This window comes from Aphelocoma coerulescens, chromosome 12 (genome assembly GCF_041296385.1).
Source record: "Aphelocoma coerulescens isolate FSJ_1873_10779 chromosome 12, UR_Acoe_1.0, whole genome shotgun sequence".
NCBI classification, from domain to species: domain Eukaryota; kingdom Metazoa; phylum Chordata; class Aves; order Passeriformes; family Corvidae; genus Aphelocoma; species Aphelocoma coerulescens.
In genome coordinates this window covers 17,542,105-17,562,500 of record NC_091026.1, presented here as the reverse complement: position 1 = coordinate 17,562,500, position 20,396 = coordinate 17,542,105, and the positions used below count along the sequence as shown (strand labels likewise).

Below are 20,396 nucleotides of genomic sequence, written 5' to 3'. Positions count from 1 at the left end.
AGCTCTAATCTGTGCTCCCACCGGTGTCGTGTGTGCCGACAGCCGGAGCAGGCACCGGGGCTGGCGGCTCCCTTCCAGCGTGTGGGCAGCCTGAGTGGCACAGGCAAGCAGGAAGGGAAGGAGAAAAAGGAGACCGAGCTGCAGACTCAGACTTGAGAAGTAATTTCAGCCATGCCTTGGCGTATGGGAAATTGGGTTAGCGTGGTCTTTGGAAAAACGCAGTTTGGGCAATGAGAAAGGAGCGGATCGCCAGCGTAGCAGGTGGTCGTTTACAAAACAATCCGTCTTTTTATGTGTTTAGTAAGTCTTGAAGTAATGGGTGCAAGAGATCCATTTGTTGCTGCCTGTGCTCCCCTCTCAATTATTGAAAATAGCTTTTGCACATCCTGATTTTGTGTACTTAAATATTTTGGGGTTTAACTTTGTTATTTCATTTTTTAAAATCTTTAGCGGTTGCATGTTTGACACGGCTTTGTTATCCTAGATGTTATGTTATGATCTGGCACACAGAGCATTAATTCCTTTATCAGCTCTATTTCCTTTACAGTTGTTCATTTAATTGAGCTCCTCTGTGTATTTTACAAAACAAGATGCATTCATTATAACTTGCAGACCTCAGATAATATTGTAACATGTTTCAGAAAAATAGCACTTTTGTAGATAGTTGTGGAAGTTGGGTGTTTGGTTTATTTTTCAGATGAGATGGGAGGAAGCAGTAGCAGAATTCTTGCATGCATAATCAGTCAGAACTTTCCAGAAGCTCTTTATTCAAGTTATTTTCTTTTAAAGCTGTGTTTACTCTAAGAATTCGGCTGAGGCAGTTGAAATATGTGGCTGCAGTAGAGAACAAAATACACTGTATGTTTTGTTACTCTCCTTGTTCTGCTTTGACTTGTGCAAACAGTTTTAATCCAAAGGAAGAGATCATACGGTCTGTGACTGTGGTATCGTACAATCCAGTTTAGGGTGCAAATTACCCTCTTATGGCACATCCTGACATTGGATAGTCTTGTCTGGAATAGGCTGTAAATAGAGTGTATCCTTCTCTTTCACAAGCCCTTGGAGCAGGAAGCCACATGCCTTTGCTCTACAGTGTTCAGGAGCCAGCACATCTGTGGGCCCATGCACCTGCATGCAGCTGGAGATGTTCAAATACTGTCTTTTGTGCAGATTTTGAACACTAAACACTCATTTCTGGTTGTAAACGGCCTCCACATGCTGCTGGGGGTTCAGCACCAGAAAGGCCATTTCCTGGAGCATGGAGCAACCTCTGCTGAGCTTGGCAGTGACGGACCCTCCCAGTCCAGGGCTGAACAGCTGGTTCTGGAGTGGTCATGGGGCCACAGTGCTGTCTGCTGGGAGGCTTTCTGTTCCATTGGCATCGTGCATGGAAAAGGTATGAGCAGCCACAGGAGTGCTCACGATTGTTCGCTGTCATTGGCCAAGGCAAGCTGGAGAGGCTCATTTGGTGTCCTGCAAATCCTCTCTGCTGTTGCCTCCCCCAGCCGTGGCTGATGGTGGATTAGAGGTGGGCATTGCTTTTCAGCCACGGGTGAATGCAGAAGAGGGATTGAGAGCTCGGCTTCCTGCATCCTGACTCAAAAGTAGGCATATGTGGTTTTTTGGAGGAGTTAGGAACAAATTGGTTTTGAGAGAGCTTTTTTAGGGAGTTTTCTCAGGCACAGGATGAAATTTTGAGGTGAAAAAAATTAACGCTTTTTTTCCCTCTTCTCTATTGGGCCAGTGTGGAGAGGACCAACTGTATTTTTGGGTGCTTGGGATCCATGTGTGTGGCTGTTGAGGAACATGTGCTGCATGTACACATCTCCTGCACAAAAATGTGATGGGGTGGGATCCTTGCTCTGGACTGAGGCTGGAGCTATTCCTGGGAAAGAAAACATGAAGACAAAACTGGGGATGAAGGCACCTCTTCTGTCCAACTTACTCTGTTCTGGCTGATGTGAACTGGCGTGCTGGGTACTTGGATACTGTGTGTGTGTTTGTGTGTTAGCTTACACACCAGTGTGCACCGACACATCTGGTTTCCCTGATGGGTCGTGCTATCCTTGCTGTAATGTGAGAGCCACAGCCCTTGGACAGGGCAAAGCAAGGAGTCCATCTGTGTTTCCACAAAAGCTTAGCTAAGTGCATTTTTTATATTGTGTTGTGGGCCTGATTCTTGCGGGGGGTTAGATGCTCTCAGTTGTGGATGCTCAGCGTTTTTGCAAGTCACCCTGCTCAGAAGTTGGTGGTTACAGGGGTTATTTTAAGGAGAAAAAGCATTTTCCATTTGCTTCTCCATGAACTGAAACCGTTAAAGAGCCCTTGCTTAGTTTTCCTCACACAAGCACACACTGATGGAAGCATGAGAGGGACTGCAGGTCTTGGAAGGCTTGAAGTGTGTGAAAACAGTGAGTCCTAATGAAAAGGGTTTTGCAATTTAATTGTAGTGGGTGTGCCTTTGTTTGTGCAAAGAAATGAAAGTGCTGGAGGCTGAAGTGCTTTCTTTATCCTCAGAATAGTGAGCAGTACAAACTTCCCTGGCCAGTTCTGCCACAGTGCCCGAGATCTGCAAGTCCCTGCAGAGCTTTGGCTCTTTGCTCACTGGGACCCATCCCATGGACTTTGGAGCCTTCAGCCATCCAGCCTCACAGGGCTCTCCAGAAATACCACGTGAAGGACTTTTCTTGGGTTCCGGAGCACCCTTCTCTTAAGGTGTTTGTTCACATCACAGATTGACTGCATTTGGGAAGACCATTGTGTCCTTTGCAGTGGTTTTGAGAGTCAGGACTTTCCCTCAGGATGGATCTGCACATCTCCATGTAGCCAGTGTTCCACTTGTTGAAGGCAAGGGGCTTGTTCCTCCTTCACACTGCCTTGTCAACCCCTCTGGAGTAGTCTGTGAATCCCAGTCTGGTGCCAGGGGGCCAAATGCCCTGCTCCCTTCTGCTCCAGCCTCCTCAGCTACCCCATGCCCCACAGCAACATGATCCATTTTAAATAGATGCTGTTTGCAGCATCTTGGACTTGCTGTGCGAGGATGGGAAATGTTAACATAAATTCTTTAAATAACATCTAGTAGTGTTGAATGCACAGAATTATAAAACATTTTTATATTCTGAGACTCATTTGCATCTTCACATTAAAAACTGTGGTTTTCTTCTCAGGGAATGGTTGCAAGATCTGATTTGTTTTGAAATCAAAGCTAAATTTGTGTTCTTGCTTTCCTTTTTGCCCTTCATTTGACAAATTTTTCTTGTTCTATAAATACAGAATTGTAAACAAGGGCTAATCCTTAGCAACAACCTGGAAAGTTAACATTTCTCTCCAGCTCCTATTATAATTAATTCAGACACTATGAATATGATGTGATTTACACATAATATTCCTAAGGCCAGGAGGTACTAATATCTTGTTAGAGAACTGAGGAAAAGAGCATGCTTTTGTGTGTGCCATATAACATAATTGCACTGCATTTTCTTTCATGAGAAGATGTTTAAAGATGCTTTTTACTTTGCATTTGAAAAATGAAAGGCTTCTGCTTCTGCATTTGGCTGAAATTGTCTTAAATGTGTTTTCCCTCCTGCAGCAGTCAACATTGTCAAAACATTTTGCAAAGTACATTTTAATAATATAGGTTAGGACCATCATTATATTAATTTAATTCTCTGTGTAGGTAAATTCGTAAGATGCTTCCACTTTGTCGTAAAAGTTTTTCACAGTAAACATCATCTGTTTTCCCTGTGCAAAAAAGGAAGGAGATAATAGAGTCGACAAAAGGATAAATGCCTTGTGTGAAGTAAAAGTATAGCTTGAACAGCCTTTCTCTCGTGGTCCATCCTTGTATTTTATTTAATTTTCATTTAATTTTGTTTTGTTCTGTTTATATTTGTTCAGGGAGTGTTTTTGTAGTGTTAATCTATGTAAGCCACATGCAGTTGAAAACTGCAACTCCCAAAAGGCTGTGATTAAAACATTATGGATGTGGCAAACCACAAATGCAAAAGGAAGTTTACATTTAGATTTTCTTCATAAAATATTTTATTCAAGTTTTGTAATACCTTGGTATCGTGGTCAGCATTGCCATAAAAATTCTGTGTTATATGGAATGATACAATCTGTGAAGCATTTCCCATTATGTAGACACCATGTCTTTAAATTATAGCAATTTCTTAAGATTTTAAAGCAAAATGAGCTCTTAGAAGTGTGATTAATAGCAGGGAATGAGGCTAACACTGGGTCATCAGTGGCACTCCATTACAAAAAAGGTTGGACTAATAAAAGCATCCATCTATTTGACCAATAAAGCATTTGAATGATATGCTTATAGTTTTTATCATAGTGTAGTTACTTTGTACTGAATAAACTGTGATTTTACGTGCTGGAAAAGGAGCGTGGAACAGGCAGCGCGGCTGAGGTGAGAGCAGTTGTCTCAAGTAGGGAAATATCAGGACTTTTATGTGAAGCTTGATGTTTTCAGAAGCCTTCAGGTTGCAGTGTCTAAATTTTTGAAGCTGCTGTGAAATATCTAAATCCCCCGTGACCCGTGCCTGCCTGCCCACAGTCATTCGGTGAGGCTGGCCCTCGCTGTCCTGCAGGGAGGGGAGAAAGGAGGGTATTGTGTGTAATCATTAATTCAGAGTTAAGTCCCCGGCAGCCCCAGACATCAGAAATACTCTGCTGCAGCACAGGAAATGGGGCAGCACTTCTGTTTTCCTGGTGTGCGGACGCCAACCCTGTCCTCGAGTTGCACCTTTCATCCTGCCTGCTATTATGCTGTCAACCTGATGTATTAAAAAATAGGCAGTTGCCTGAACAATACTGCATTTGGGTTTTATTTAAATACCTGTCTTATTAGTAGGTTGTACTGATTTCATGGTTTTGAACCTTTTTTTTTCTTTTTTTTTTTTTTTATTACAACAAAAGGCTAAATATTTTCTGAAAAAGAAAACGAAGGTTCTTGGCCAGCTGTGGATGTCCAGGATTGTGCTGTGAAGAAAAGTAACAAATATTCTAAAACTTGTAAAAAAATGATGAGGGGGGAGGCTTCTGGCCATCATGCTGTTTGCACATGAAATGGCAAGGGAGGGGAGATTAGTGCCAGGGCCAGCTGTGACCTTGGATGCTTCATAGATTTGAGACTGGGATGATTTTCCTCAGTGCTTGGCGGTGATGCTGGTGCTCATCAGAAGGTAGGGGTGAACCAGGGAGGGACAATGGTGCAGCTGGGAGGAAAAAGGACCCGTGGTATAGCCCACAGCTACATCCTCTGACCCCACCTGACTGGTACAACATCTTAAAGGGCTTATTTTACATAGGAGAGGGATGAAGAGACCCATGGAGGTCTCATGCAGGGATTGTGTCAGGGCAGGAATGTAACCCGGAGCCCTGGATTAACCTCTACCATTAAGACTATCCATCTTCTCTCCCTGTACTTCAGATCTTTCCCGAAATCCATGTTCAGGATAGACAACTTACAGAAACCTCCCTCGAGGAACGTAGCAATAGGAAATTTCTTGAGTGTTACAGGGAGGAGAGATGGGGAAGGAAAGGCTGTCTGGAAGGTGGCAAACCCAGGGGACTTGGGTGTCCTGAGCACCTTGAGGACTAATGTCACAGTTCCTAGGGGCCAGGAGAGGAATGTTGGATGGAGAGCAGTTGGGGGCCAGAGGATTTGGTTGCAAGAAGACATCCAAGGGGCTTCTGGGTTGACAGAGAGGAGCTGGGGAGATCTACAAAGATCAGAGAATGGTGATGGGAGGCAGAGGCAAGGGGGTTGAGGGTGGGCGAGAGAAAGGAGGGGGAAGAAGGCTGAACCATGGCTTCATTGCTGCTGCAGGGCCCTGGCATGGCCATGGCTGTGTGTGTGAATGACACATGTCCATGGTTGTGCTGGGCAGGTTGGACTGTGTCGAAAACTGTTGTTTTGCTTGCTTGTGCAAGGAGTGAAATGAAAATTTTGCACCCCACCTTTTGCAGTTGTTGTTTTTCTGGGTTTTGATTTTTTTTTTTTTTAATGCAAATGGATCTTTCACATCAGTGGTTTGGCCGGTAAATCTTGTTTTGTGAAACACTTTCAAGTGTTTTCAACTCCTTTCTTTCCCTTTTATTGGAGCAGATGCACAGCTCTGTATTTTCCCCTGCTGCCTGTTGTCTTGAGGTTGCACAGCAAGACTGCAAAGGCTTTTTTGTTTGTTGTTGTTGAAGGGGAGGAAAAAACCCTCAATCCACAGAAGAGTTAACAGGATTTCACTTGATCTGCTCGTTTATGCAATGAGTAATTCGAGGTTGGTAACAGCAAATTGTTGTTTATAAGCAAACATGGCACTGTGTAAACAAGAAGGCCTGGTCCCCAACTGGTTTGATTTCATGGTGGTCAGCAGCTGATGCATGTAACGTACAACCTTTCTGCTTCTCGAAATGTCAGAAGAATGACTATTTGTTTGTCTTGAGTTCTTCCCAGCTGTTTACTCTGTAATGCATTTGCCTCAACCTTGATTCCCTAAGAGTGGCCCCTTTCTCCTCCCTGCTCTGTTTACATTAGTCCTGCCCCGAGTGTCACCTATGAAATCTGTTGATTATTCCACCTGGTTAATGTTAAATTGCTCTTGCAAGATGATGTGTTTGTTCATAAACACAAATGCTGGGCCCCTTGTTTACTGTACCCATGGCAGCAATCAGTTATTAAACAAATATTGCTTTGTTTGCGGGTGTGAGCAGCAGTTTATCCTGCAAGGTCTGGAAAAAAACCTTTAAATGCTGGGATTTTGATAAAGGAGAAAAAGGGGAGCTTGTCCCTGGAATGTGGCTGAAACTCACTTTGGTTTGCTTTGCTTATCTTTAACTTGGGTGAAGGGGCTAGAAAGATTAGCAAGTTGTTTGGTTTTTCCAAGAGATTTCCTTAGTGTAATGATATCTATCCAGTTGTTTGCTTTTTTCAGAAGGGAGAGAGCACTCCTGCAAGACGACTAGCACAGCGGTAGACGGCTGATGGCTAGAAAATCCTGCATGGAGCAAACAAGGAGGTAGAAGGTCTAGGACAAAGGTATAGGGCTATGAACCAGGTAATCACCCCAAAAGTATGGCCTTGTGTTCTGTGTCAGCATTTGGTCGGGGGCTTTTCGGTTTCCCTCTTCTCTCATGTCAGATTTTAATTGATGCATGTGCCATCGATGGAGTTGGAAAAGGCAAAGCTTTCAGTTTTACTTCTGAGGAGATCTGAGGAAAATCTGTTTTAGAAGCAGAGCCGTTTGAATGGAGAGAAAATACCAAATTTAAAAACGCGCTTTGTTGCTCCTCCCCTCTGTGAGTGCAATGACGGAGCTGCTTTTCTTCTTTTTATAACTGGAAAACTGCATTTACATCTGCTAATTTCTCTGTGCTGCCTGTTTGTTCTTTGGTTTCTGGGAGTCCTAATTAGAGAGAGCCATCCTGGTAGTTGTTGCTTTTGGGTTGTTTTGAAAATGAGCAAGAAAAACTCGCTCACACCATCTTTGTTTTTCAAAATTATTGTTTGTTATTGTTTCTGAGTGGAGCTTGGATTTCAAATGCCAGGCAGGACCTGTTAGCACTAACAGTAAATGGTCGGGGCTTTTCACACAAAGGGAGTAAACCCTCTTTGAGTGACCTTGAGAAAGAAATGTTAACTCTTTTTGTATGAAGGTGCTGTCTATTCCTGTATGTGTGAATTCATTTGTTAAAATGTGAAGGTGTTGTCTGTTCCTTTATATGTGAATTCATTTATTAGGATATCTTGGATATACGTTCATAGAAAGGATACAATTAAATAATTGTCCTTTTCATCCATTGGAAAAGAAAGCAACAAAATATGCATAAAAATGTGATCCCCAGTATTCTCTAGTTTGCATCAGTGATCCAAACACAGTTCTTGTTTGGGCTGCTGGAGCAGTGTCAGGGCTGGAGGGGAGCGGGAGGTACCTGAAGTGTGTAAGTGGACAAGCTGGTCATTAATTGACTCGTGTTACTGCCATGAATCAAACCTTTGCTGCCTTGAATGAAGTGAAAATAGTGAAGTGAAAATGGCATTGTGCAGAATTGTTAGAGTAGCACCTGGCTTTGAGGTGGTTTTTGACTTCTGGAGGCTGCTAGAGAGTTTAGATATGCTTTAATGGAGATGTGCATGGAGAGTGGGAGTCTAATTCATCTACAGCCAGCACTTGGTATGAGGTTTTGTGTTATCTTGTTGTAGCAGTGCTGCTGCTGTCTGGCACAAACGGACTGTATTTACTAAATGCAACTTTGGTCTTTTATTTGGTTGAACAGTCACCTGTTTTTCTGTGAGGCAGACTGCAAGAGTTTGTGTTGCAAGCTCAGAGCAGTGTGCACGCAAACAAATAGGTCCTGGCTGTGAGAACAGCTCTGCAGTTTCTGTTCCTGCTCTGCACAGAACGGCAGGGAGCCCCACACTGCTGTGATGCCTGCGCTGGGATGAGCAGGTGGGTACCTCCCCAGGGACACCGACCACGGGGCCAGCACTGAGGGAGCTCTGCACCTCACCATGCTGCACTTGTGGCCTTCCTTCTGGGAGAGTCACTGCCATGGTGCTCATGTCCATGTGGTAGCAGTCGTATACGGAGTCTTATGGTACAGTGAACTGTGGCTTTTGGTTTTGCTTGGGGTTTTTTTTGGCGACCCGCCGTTCCTTTCCTTCCAAATAAACGATGATCCTGGTGATGGTAAGGATGATTTCTGTCAAGCTCACGGCTGAAAGACAGCTCTCCCCAAGAGAGAGGAAGGAACCTTACTCTGCCGATGATGGTGTGTAAATGATTACATCATATTTGCCAGTCACTTGGAAGTGGCCCAGCTCCAGAGCTTTTATGCATCTATGGCATGAGCTTCGTGCTGAATATGGATTTAATAGCTGTCAAACTGAGAGGCATAGATTGAGATAGAGCTGGCTTTGCAAAGGGGGTTTGTTTATCCAAGGTGAGACTGGGAGTAACTTCTGTGTGCATGTGTAAAATGAAGGGAGAATGCAGAACTTTGAATTGTCCATTGTGTGTCTAATGCTTTGGGTCTTACCTCATGGAAGGGAGTGAGACCTGTTGTCTTCACAGCTTGGTATGTTTAAGTGCAGTGGTTTTTCATGGGATCCAACTCCAGCTCTCTTGAACAGAGCATATGGCAACCTTTTAATGTCTGTTTCAATTAATTCTTCTTGGATTTGCTTGATCTCTGTTCTTACTGTTTGTGGTCAGCAACACTCTCATCAGAAGAGACTTCCTTAGGGGTAACTGCACCAACTGGTTCTCTGAGAACTTAAGCTGTTTGACCATGATTTCACAGTAAGTCTGTGTGGCACAAGTGGGATTAGGCTCCTGATTCCCCTTCCCTTCTCACCACAGCAGTCTTAAATTTCAGCTCCTGCAGAGCATCATTCAGCCTTTCACTGAGCTGCCTCCAAATGATTTCAGGTTGCTGCGGCCCTGATGATAACACACTGCTGCTGGAAAAAGGAACCCAGGTAGTGTGAGCCACGCACCCCAGCAGTGAAAGAGATTGTGCCATTGCATATGGTTAAATAAATAAAAGACTGTGGCTGTCTGCTTCTAGAGAGGAGTAGGTGAAGCTGCCATTCAGGAGGCTTGAGGGTGGCAAGTGGACATAAACATAGGTGGTAACAAGCCAGGCTAGTCGCTGTCATGACCCCCAGGGGGGAGGAAAGGCGACCCATGTCCTTATCCTGTTGGGCATGGTGTTGTACTCTACCACTTTTGGAAAGCACAGGCTTTTCATTCACTGAGTTTAGTTACAGCTTCACATTTTCCTACTCCTTGCTTTTACTTCTGTCCCCTTTCCATGGCTCTGCATCATCAAGTAGCTCTGCCCCAGCGTCAGGAGGGCAGGGAAGGGGAGCAGCCCTGTGTAAACCAGGTGCTACAGCCATGGCCTGGCCCGCAGGGATGCTCCAGGAGCAGTGTAATTTGTTTCCCTTCCCGGGGAGGCCAGCACATCACCTCTGCCATGTGCTCAAACTCCACTGGCCCATGGCTTGGGATGAGTCCAGCCAAGGTGAGAGCGTCAGGAGGCAGAGCCAAGGATGCGCTGCGCATGATCGCATTTCTTCTGGACCCTTTATTTCCTAAGCACTAAATGAAATTTCAGATTTTAGATACGTCTAGACATATACAGTGCACGATAAAGTTGATAATACATTAATCATTTTTAACAACAGGTAATATGCATAATTTATGGTGTTACAGTGCTATCTTTTTTGATATTTATGATGGATAATGCTCAGTTTTTGCCCTCATATTACTGCTTTAAATTATGCCACAAGAAAATTAATGAGAAAGTAGATTTATGGCTTTCATTTGTTTGTCAATTCGGAAATTAATTGGGTGTTAATTTTAGCCGTCCCTCATCAGACCAGGTCTTTAGTATGTGTGCATTACTTTGCATTCATTGAAGCCTACCTCCCATTTACTGTGGGTCACTAGCTTTGCATACATTAAAATAGCCCTCAGGCTCATTCTCTTGATTACTTTTTGAACTGCCATGCATTAGAAAATTTACGCCTTTCTGTTATAATTATGAAAATTCTCTATTGGAAGATGGTGCTTGCATAACAGCAAGTGTACAGTCTTGCTCGGCGATGTGAGATCATATAGCAAATCCCAATACGTTTTTGTTCTAATCCTAGAAAATAGCACTCTCGACAATCTTTGTTGTGTGAGTTTCATCCTTTGAAATTTCAAGGATCCATTTTAATACATTGAATTACCTCTTTAAGCTGAGGAAATATCAAAGGATTTCACCTCGCCTCTGTCTCTTTGTTTCCTCTTTCCACACATCCCGTGCATGTTCCTTCCCTTGCCTTGCTCCAGGTTTGCCTCTCCTCCTCCAAACCCCGCTGTCAGACGTGACTCAGCATCACTTTGTAGGACAGCGAAGCCTGATTTGCTCTGTTTGCTACTATTTTGGTTGATTCCTAAAGATGATCCTTAATTGCACTTTGAATCCCCTTCTCCTTTCTCCTACTCCTGCACAATTCAGCAACCACCAGTAGTGTGTAGGCGAGTGGCCTTCAAAGGGGTAAGCATGAAGTTTTATCCAAAAAGTCCCCTAATGTACTGACAGTTGATCTATAGTTAGTTAGTACATAATTATACCTAAAATACACCCTGTCAGCAGGATAAATGACGGCTACTGAAAACTCTAAAAGCATGACGGGTGTTCACCCATCTGCAATGACGAGAGCGGAGGGGTTTGTAAGTTGAGAAAGGCTGGTGAGTTCAGCATGATCTGATTTAGTTAAATCATGCCATATGTTGGGATAGCTCTCTCTAATAGTCGTGCTAACCACAAACACAGGCAAAGAGAAGTCATCTGGTCCACCTGGCTAGTTTGGGCTCCCCTCCCCAGCGTTATTTCTGCACTTAGCATGGTGGCAGTCCTTGAGCTGCTCATGTGAAGCTGGCTGATTCACAGTTAATTGTGACATGGTGTAATTTAGTAAATGAGCAGCTGAACATCTGTACGCCTTCCCCCACGGCACATCAAGCTCTACCTTACACAAGGCTTTTAATTTCCACTAGTGAATCCCTTTTCTTTTACTGAACTCATGGATGGCAGGATGATGCTGCTGGCTGCCTCGCCAGCCTAGGCATGGGGTGTCAGCTGGAGGAGATGGGTGTTCTGGCAACGGCTGGGGGACATCGAAACATGTTCCTGGAAAAATTCCCTACTGGTTCTGGGATGTGGAGCCTGAGGTGCTTCCCCTGGCAGGGCACTTGCTCTAAAGATACCGGGACTAAAAGAGACAACCTGTGAGTGGGGCAGGGGTCTCCTGGGAAAGCTGTTGGGGTCCTCATTGCAGATCACAGGAGTGCCCGTCTGGTGCTGCAGGGTGTTTGTCCCTGTGCTGTGGGGAAGCAGCAGCTTTGCTCCTGCTCTCTGTGTTCCCTTGCTGGTCGCACTCTGGAGCACATTTCATTTTCAAGAGGTAAAATCCTGTCTTCGCGGTGTTACGTTGTTGTGGAATGCTTCCAAGCAGTGTTAGGGTTTTTTTGTTTTGGGCTTTTTTTAAAAAATAATTAGGCAGAGAAGTGCCCTAAAGATATTCCTGAGCCTGTTTTGGGGAGCTGCTTTTGACAAATAAGTAGAACTTTTATTTATAAACCGTGCACGTATGGATGGAATGCCTGCTCTAGAATTTCGGGCTGGATCGTGTGATTTGATCACTCACTAAAACTGATGTTAGCATTGACTCTTCTGCCTGTAAAAGTAGAAATACATTCTATAAATCTGTGTTTTGTTTAATTTACATGTCCTTTCATGGCTGGGCCAAGTTCTTTAAGGGCATTTATTCTGCTTCATATAAATAATTGATCAGCCAAGTTAATTTACTTCTGCCTGACTTGGTCAACCTTAATTAACTGCCCTGGAATAAAGACTGAACTTTTTGTTAGCTCAAAATCTTTCACAAATGTGGCAAAGAAGGGTTGTATTATGACAACATTTTTGCTCTAGCACTGATCCCAGGGGATAGAAATGCCTAATGATCTTTATGGGCATATATGTATTTGTAAACACCTCCAAGTACTAACATCTAAAATACAATCATAAGCCTCAAAGAAACTTTGAAACACCCAGGCTACTGTGTGAATCTGTAGTCCGCATTGTGTCTGGAAGCATATTTAAACAGGGATTTTAAGGCCAGAAGACCCCAGGGATGTTTTTTTAAAGGTGATGATATACTTAAAGATACAGATTGGTGCTTATTGAGGAATCTTAAAAATGCGTCACCAGATGCCTCCGTGTATGGTGAGGCATCTAAAGACATCTGAATATCAGTCCCTTAGTCTCTCAGACTTGGAGTGGGTCCTTATTCTGACAGGTGCTTCAGTCAGTAAATCCTCCCTCATGCTGACATTAAACAATGCTGCTTAGTCTTCAGAAACTATACTGGTAGCAGAATTGCAGCAGTGGCACACTTCAGCGCCCACCTCCTGCCTACTAATCTCCATGCTTAACCTTGCTCATCTTAATAGGCCAGTGGAGCTGAGCTGTGTATCGGCAGCATCTGGTCTTGGCGGTGTTACGGACTTTATGGACTTACTTTTAATGCATTAGCAAAGAACCTTTTCAAAATTAGGATTCCTTTAGGTTCTATTTTTTTACGTTTAGGTTCTATTTTTTTCACCTCAAAACACTGATGCTGGAGTCATCAGAAAGATTATTTTGATTCAGGCAAAGTTCACATCTGACCTGTGTTTTCTCAATTTTGACCACATCCTTAAGAAATTGGCTGTGCCCTGCTTCTCTCCAAGTGATCTGGAGGATGATTAGCTGTTGTCCTCCTGTTGACAGAATGCCTTCTTTTGAATTTGCTTCACTGAAACTTTGCTCCATTTCCTTGAACAGAACATATTCACCAGAGAGATGGGCCCAGCTGTAGGGCTTTGACTTTGTATTTGACTGTGCATCAAAGCTAGAAAAAGTTCTGTGCAGGTTAAAACAGGAATCTGAAGAAACTGATCACTGTTCTGAAATTTTTAAACCAAGCTGATATTAAGTCAGAACAGTTCTTTTATTATGTGCCCCTTGATTTCAGGATAAAGTTTCACAAGCTGTTGTTGGTACTGCAGCCTACCTTTGGTCCCTTCATAGGGGAAGAACATCTTGTGTCACCTTTAATAATTCAGAGTCATTCTGTATCCCTCATAATGTGAAATACCGTAGAATTTTTATAGATATAGGAAAAATAAAGATACTTACACTGATAATAACCCACATATTTAAGCTTTAAAAATGCATTTTTCTTTGCAGAACTGATAAGATAATCATTCTGCTTTCTAGAACAGATGAGGTGGACAGGCTCCTCTACCATTAAATTTCTTAAGTTGGAACCAGCTCTCCTACATGTCATGGAAGCAGTTGTGGAGTATTATTATTTCTTATAATAAATCATTATGCATAGCAGCTTCTCCAGCACTGTGTTGGTTGTATTCAGACCAGAATCACGGTTTGTGATACTTCACCTGGAGTTTCAGTTCAGTTCCCACAGAACCTAATTATGTTGCGTAAATTCAACCTTGCTTTGCATTTTTCTTTCACAATTTTGAATGACAAACTTCAGTAATAGGCTCCTGTAAGTTCATCTCCTCTGTGCTGGGAAGAGACAATTATCTCAGGCATCCTCAGTGTACGATCACCTCAGCTCATTTAGGTGTGCTCAAAAAGACAAATAATAATCATTCTTGCAGAAAGCTCTCACAGGTTGATTTTTCATGACATGACACTTAATGATCAAACCAAACTGTGATTATTCGTGTCAACTCACATTTGACTTCAGTGAAGAAATAAACAGTTTTATCCTTTTTTCCCTTGAAATACCTGTTTTCTATCAGAGGTGTTTTTAACAAAGTGCTTTTGTTTTGTACAGGCATCTAGTTTAAGTTATATTGAAGTTCACTGCTTGTAAATTGGTGTTTTTAAAGCAAAATTTTCTTAAAGATGTTCACTTCTGCTTTTAAAATAATTTTTTGAAAGTTCAAACATGGTCCCTTGGCAAACTGTGTTTCCAGCTTCATTTTTCTGATTGCTGCTGCCAGTTCTGCTGGGTAGGATCCGTAGGGTGGTCACAACCAGCAGAGGGGCCAGGGCTTTGTGCAGCTAAGCTCGTAACTGGCTGGGGTTCTTCAAAAGGTAAAACAGCATGAAATTTGTCATGGAAACGGTTTTCAAGAACTATGATCTTTCTCTGACCAAATACAATAAATAATCCATCTTTTTCTTAGTTCTGTAGGTTGGAAAAATTGTAGCAATTTCTACTGGTTTTTTCTTTCCAGGAGCATTTTGCAGTCCTAGAGACAATAAATAATTTCTTGACCAGTTTGGTTGTGAATTATTTTCTGTGTCCTGGAGATATTTCGCTCGGAAGGGCAAGCCAACAAATCGTGATGAGGCAGTGATGGATCTGCTCCTCAGTTGTGCACATTCTTCTTGCTGCTGTCAGAGCTTTGCTTGGTGCTTCCTCTGACCCTACTGCTTGTTTATCCAGGTTCTCACTTCCAATTTGTTGCATCAGAAGTGCTGGAAAATGAGATGCACTTCGTTACTGTTCCAGCACATGGCTTTTAGCATCTCTTTCCACCACAGTGGCTGCTGGAGGCACCTTCCACCAATTCTTGAGTGTGTCCTTCCTCCATCAGCTTTGGTCTATGAGGTGGGGACATGCCACCCACCATTTACTGTCGTTCTCCAAAACAGTCAAAGGCAGGAGTCTCTGGGTTTAACCCTCTAACCCAGTCTTTCCTGGTGGTCATCCTTGTCCTCATCTGCTACTGGGGTAAAATAATGTAGTGTTCCATTTTCTCCAGTTGAGACCTGACTCAAAATTTGGGTGGAAGTAGAAAACAGTGATGTCAGTTCTTTCTTTCTTATTTTTCATGGGATAAAAGAGGTAAATCCTTTTTAGCAGTGTAGCATATAAAAATTGCCTTTGAATGACTTGGGAGCTGTCTGGATTCTCACTCCTGTCTCTTCTTCCCAAGCAGCCTGTGCCATGCAGTCTCTGCCTGATGTGTAATCCAGCCTTTTCTGTTAGATGTAAACACTTATTTAGACCTTATCGTGCTTATGGGCTTTCCTTACAGTGCTGAAAATGAAAACCACACCGTACTTGGTGTGTATCAGAGCAGGATCATGTTAAAATCCAAAAGCATTTCCTAGTGGTGTTGGGAAAGCTGTAAGTTTGTTTAGATCTCTGGAGCTTTTACAGGGGAGTTGACAGAAGCTTTATAATGAGTCTCCAAGCCCTTTTGTCCCCTGGCATAATTTGAAGATTTAACAAAACAGATTGAAAGAAGTTTCCATAGACCAGCTGAAATTTATTTAAATGTAATCAGAATGTTTGAATTTGTCCTACTACCATCCATGTGCTTGGTTTACTGAATTCAAACGGGTCCTTCCTTGAAGATAAAGCATCTTACTTCTGAGGTGAGCTACCCTGCACAGGGGCATTTGGCTCACATGTCCATGTGGTTAGTGTGGGGCAGGCAGTGTGCTTGGGACACACAGCTTGGCTTTCCATACTCCCATCTCCCCTGGGTTAGAGGAGCACAGAAGGAGGGAGGGATGGGCTGGTGGAGGCCAGACAGGTTAATGGCGTTTAAATCCTGGGAGCTGGGGCTTTGCAGGTGGAAATACTTATAAAACAACTTATCATTATATCTCCAAGGTAGCAGTTTGCAGCTGAAAACTGGTATATGTGCTTTGTGTGGGGAGTCTTGTGCACAAATGCTGATGTTAGTTCCTGAAGGTGTGTAAACCCCAGGGGTTCTGGGGTAAGGAGGTGGGTACTTGTCCTCATCCTTACTGGTGGCTTGTGACCCACTGACACTGTTGATGAACTCGAGTGTAAAGCATCCAGGGACAGGCATCCACCAAGAGTCAGTCGAGAGGGCTGGCTGGAGGGAGCTGTGGCTTGCTGAGATGATGTTTAGCCAAATAACACAGGAGGCTCCTCACTGTAATGCCATAAGGGCATCCAAATCCAGACCAAATCCATAGCCAAAAACTTGGCCAGCAAGACTAATTCTGTGAGCAGTTGTAGCAGTTCTCCCCAAATGAAAGCCGATGATGTTCAGCACATCCCAGATTAAGCCTAAATTGCTTCAGAGTAATAAAAGGTGCTAATTCGGCACTATCATGGTATGAGTGAAAACCAAAATAGTGAATGCTCTGCTTCACCTCCATGCCCCTACAGAGTGTATATCACATTTTTGATATTGTCCATCATATGTTGCCAAGAATGACTCATCCGTTTTCAAAGGAAAGCATCCAGATGTAACTAGAGAAATTTAATTATGGATTCTGTGTGTTCGTTCAAAAATATTTTTTTTTTTCTCTAAGGGAAAAAAGATGTTGAGCAAATAATACTGTATTTAGAAGAGAACTAACTTACTAAAATTATAGCTGTACCAATGGATAAATAAACATAAACTAGTAGCATGAACCATTAATGAAAGATAAATTGTATGAAGGAAAATGACATATGTTTACAGTTTTGGCAGGATTTAAAACAGGGCATGTCTCCTTATATACAGCAACTGTTTTAACAGCTGCTTTTTTTTTTTTTTTTTTTCCCCCCTCCCCTCCCCTAAATTATTTCAGGTTTTTGAGTCATGATGCAAGAATCTGGGACTGAGACAAAAAGTAACGGTTCAGCCATTCAGAATGGAGCGAGCGGTGGCAACCATTTACTAGAGTGCAGCCTGCGGGAAGTGAGATCAAACGGCGAGACACCTTCCGTTGAAATTGGGGCTGCAGATTTAGCACATCTCCAGCAACAGCAGGTACTGTAAGATGCATTACAAGTTTCCTACCTACAGGAAAAGCATGAAGCATTTAAGCCCCCCCCTCCCAAACCCTTCTGCCAGGCAGAGGATGCTTTTAGGACTCGCCTATGACGTTCTGTGTGTTTTTGTCTGTAGGGAATTGCATTCATTGGTGTAAAGGGAAACGTTGGACTTCTCTTCTGGGGCTCCTTTTTAATCATTCCCTGGAAACTCCCAAAGATCAAGGCTTGCTTCCGTTGCCTGAATTTGTTGAGTCTGGTGGCAGTGATTGGGTGAACTGCTGTATAAAAATAACTGGTTTCCAAAATATGTCACTGGGTGGAAAATACACTAACGTTAAGTTTTGTTTTTGCAACAAATTTTAATATAACCTAGCAACCTCTATCAACAGAACGTTTTCTATTAGTGAGGAAGGCTGCAGAGGTATCTGCTGAACAAAACATCAGAATAAATAAATAAATAACATCCATGTCAGTGCTCCTCAGCTCAGAAGAATCAGAACTAAATTGTGTGTTTTGCCATGGTATTTTAATTAGCGTATTTTCTGGGAAGTGACCGAGTTCAGCAGTGTAAATTATCCACATAATACGTTTTGGCTTTTTCTTTTCCCTGATAAAATTCTGAAGCCCTCTGAGGAAATTTTACACCAAAGTGTTGGGCATGTATCATTAATGTGTTTGGGAACAAAGGCTGCAGCAGAGCCATGGTGAATGCACTCACACCTAACCCTCACTTTCTCTAATGCAATAAGGATTCTTAAAACCTCGTAAATAAGCGATTGGCAGCTGGTTAAGACTCCCCTAAGTGTACAGTGATCTTTTTAGCAGGTTGTTGTGGAGAAGAAAAAACCTGTGCTCAAAACCAAAGCAAAGTGAAGGCTTGAGGAGGAGCAGGGCACCCCATCTGCCAACCTAAGACAGAAAGCTGCTGTAATTAAACAAGTCAGAAAAATGGATGATACTAAATGCACAGACTTTGGTTGTTTCAATCATTTTCATCCTGCAGGTTTTTACTTGAAGTGAGAATACCATCAGTGAGAAAATCACAGCCATGCTGAATTCATTACTGCAGTAGTCACACAAAACCACGGATAAAATTTCAATAACTGCAGGCCACAGTTGAGTAAACAGTTGCACTGAAACTTAATTCCTGTTGACTTTTCCCTCATTCTTTGCCAGGGGCACATTCTGATTCGTAGTGCAAAGACAACAGGGGTTACAGCTTTGATTAATACAGGACAGTAGAAGAGGAGTGGAACAGTAAAATATGTTCAACACAAAGGTCTTGTCTTAAAAAAGGCTTCGTATCAAAATGAGTTAATTACACTGTGTTTTCCATAGGAGCACTATGGAATTTTCCAGTGAGGCTTTGCGCAGAGGGAAACAGGGAGGGGGGATCTTGCAGACGTGCACACCATGGACCAGAATGGCTCAGACCACTGGTCCTCCACCGCTTACTAACCCTGTGCCAGGGCTTCTCCACAGCCATCCCGAGGGCTCAGGATGTCTCAGATAACGTTGTCACCTCGCATGTAAGGGCTTGTGTCATTCAACAGCCGCCCATTCGGTCAATTATGGAGTGGCACCCATTCATTCCTCCTGTCCTCCAGCTCTCCCTAACAGTGCCCGGCACAGACCCGAGTGCTCGAGGCTGGGGACAGGATTGCCAGGCTCAGGATTGCTTTCACACAGCTCAGATTTTAGCTTGGAGTTTATTTATCCTCTGCCAGTACACTGAATGTGGTTGGGGATCTTGCTTTTCTCCAAGTTCTTCAAAGACCTTTATGTTCTGTGTTTGAATTCTGCTGTTAATTGGTTTTGATGACTAACTTCTCCATGGAGTTTATCTTCTAGAAAGCAAGTTGATTGCAAAGTTTAAAACAGTTATTAAATAAAAAAACAACCAACAAACCCAATCCTGATACCAATAAGAGGGTAATCAGAGCTAGCATAAAAATATCAATCTTGGTGTTTGGAAAACATTTTTAAATGCTGAAAAGAAGAAAACCCCGTTGTTTTCAGACAGCTAATGCAAGCATTTACAGATACACATACAACATGGAGCATAATGTTTAGATGTTTCTCTGTATACAGCATATGCTCTCAGGTCACTTAACAGAATGCGTTCTACAAAACACTCCTTCAATACAAATGAATGAGTTCTGAATTAAACAGCTATTTCTTAAGAGCATTTCATTCAAATCTTTTCATTTTGCCACCTGGCACTTGTTTTGTCTGAACAGAAAAAAAAAAAATCAGTGGTGGGTAGTTTGAGCTTTGCTGCCATGGTTAGTTGTGTGTTCCCATGATGAGGGTGGCAGAGCAGTGAAACCTGCATGTACAATGGCTTATGAAAGCATCTGTGCTGAATTTAGGGTCACATTTCTTGTGACATTTATGAATTTATTAGAACTAATAGCTTTGTTAGTATGAGAGAGGAAAACAGAAATATTTCAGGGTTTTTTTAGGAAGTTTTAATGGGTTTGCAAACTTGTAAATATTTTACCATGGAAAAGTATGGAGCACCACAGATGTTCATATGTTTGCAGGAGCAGTGTATGGTGTGATCGCTCTTGCTGTGAGTACAGGGAGGACTTGTAGGACAAGTTTTATGTTTCCCATGTCATGTTAGGGTGATTCTGCGATGCAAGGAGACAGAGAGTGATGTGATGCTCAATTATTTTAGCATTAGCAATCTCATAAAATGTACTGTTAAGCTGGGAGTAGCAAATGTGGGGATGAGTTCTGCTATTTATAATAAAGCCAAATGGCTCCAACTGAGGTTTATATTGGTGAAGCAAGAAAGGCAAAGCAATACAAGTGACTCTTCAGGGACAGTATGTCTGTGGAAGAGTTGGGTAAACATGGAAATGCATATAGAAGTCACCCTCAGAACCTAACGATAAGGAAAAGATAACTTTTTCTCACAGTATTTTGGCACTTGCTGGGAGTGGGAGAGGTGGCCTTCCCACTGCTGCTGATTCCACAGGTGGCAGAGGTCAGCATCTCATGGCAGTGACTGTCAGGATGAGGTGGAATGGGCTGGGGTTCGGTGACCTGCTTATAAAGT

At 42.8% G+C, this 20,396-nt stretch overlaps 1 protein-coding gene across 18 annotated transcripts in view; it reads left to right on the top strand.

The window, feature by feature from the left end:
- Positions 1–20,396, top strand: part of FOXP1 (forkhead box P1) — a 398,607-nt gene that overhangs the window by 216,201 nt on the left and 162,010 nt on the right. For 14 of the 18 annotated variants that reach the window (XM_069027474.1, XM_069027475.1, XM_069027476.1 and 11 more), the window contains one exon: positions 17,143–17,324. In XM_069027474.1, the coding sequence (XP_068883575.1) occupies positions 17,154–17,324 (171 nt within the window). In that variant the 5' untranslated portion in view covers positions 17,143–17,153. The other 4 variants (XM_069027484.1, XM_069027485.1, XM_069027483.1 and 1 more) reach the window with 4 other exon arrangements.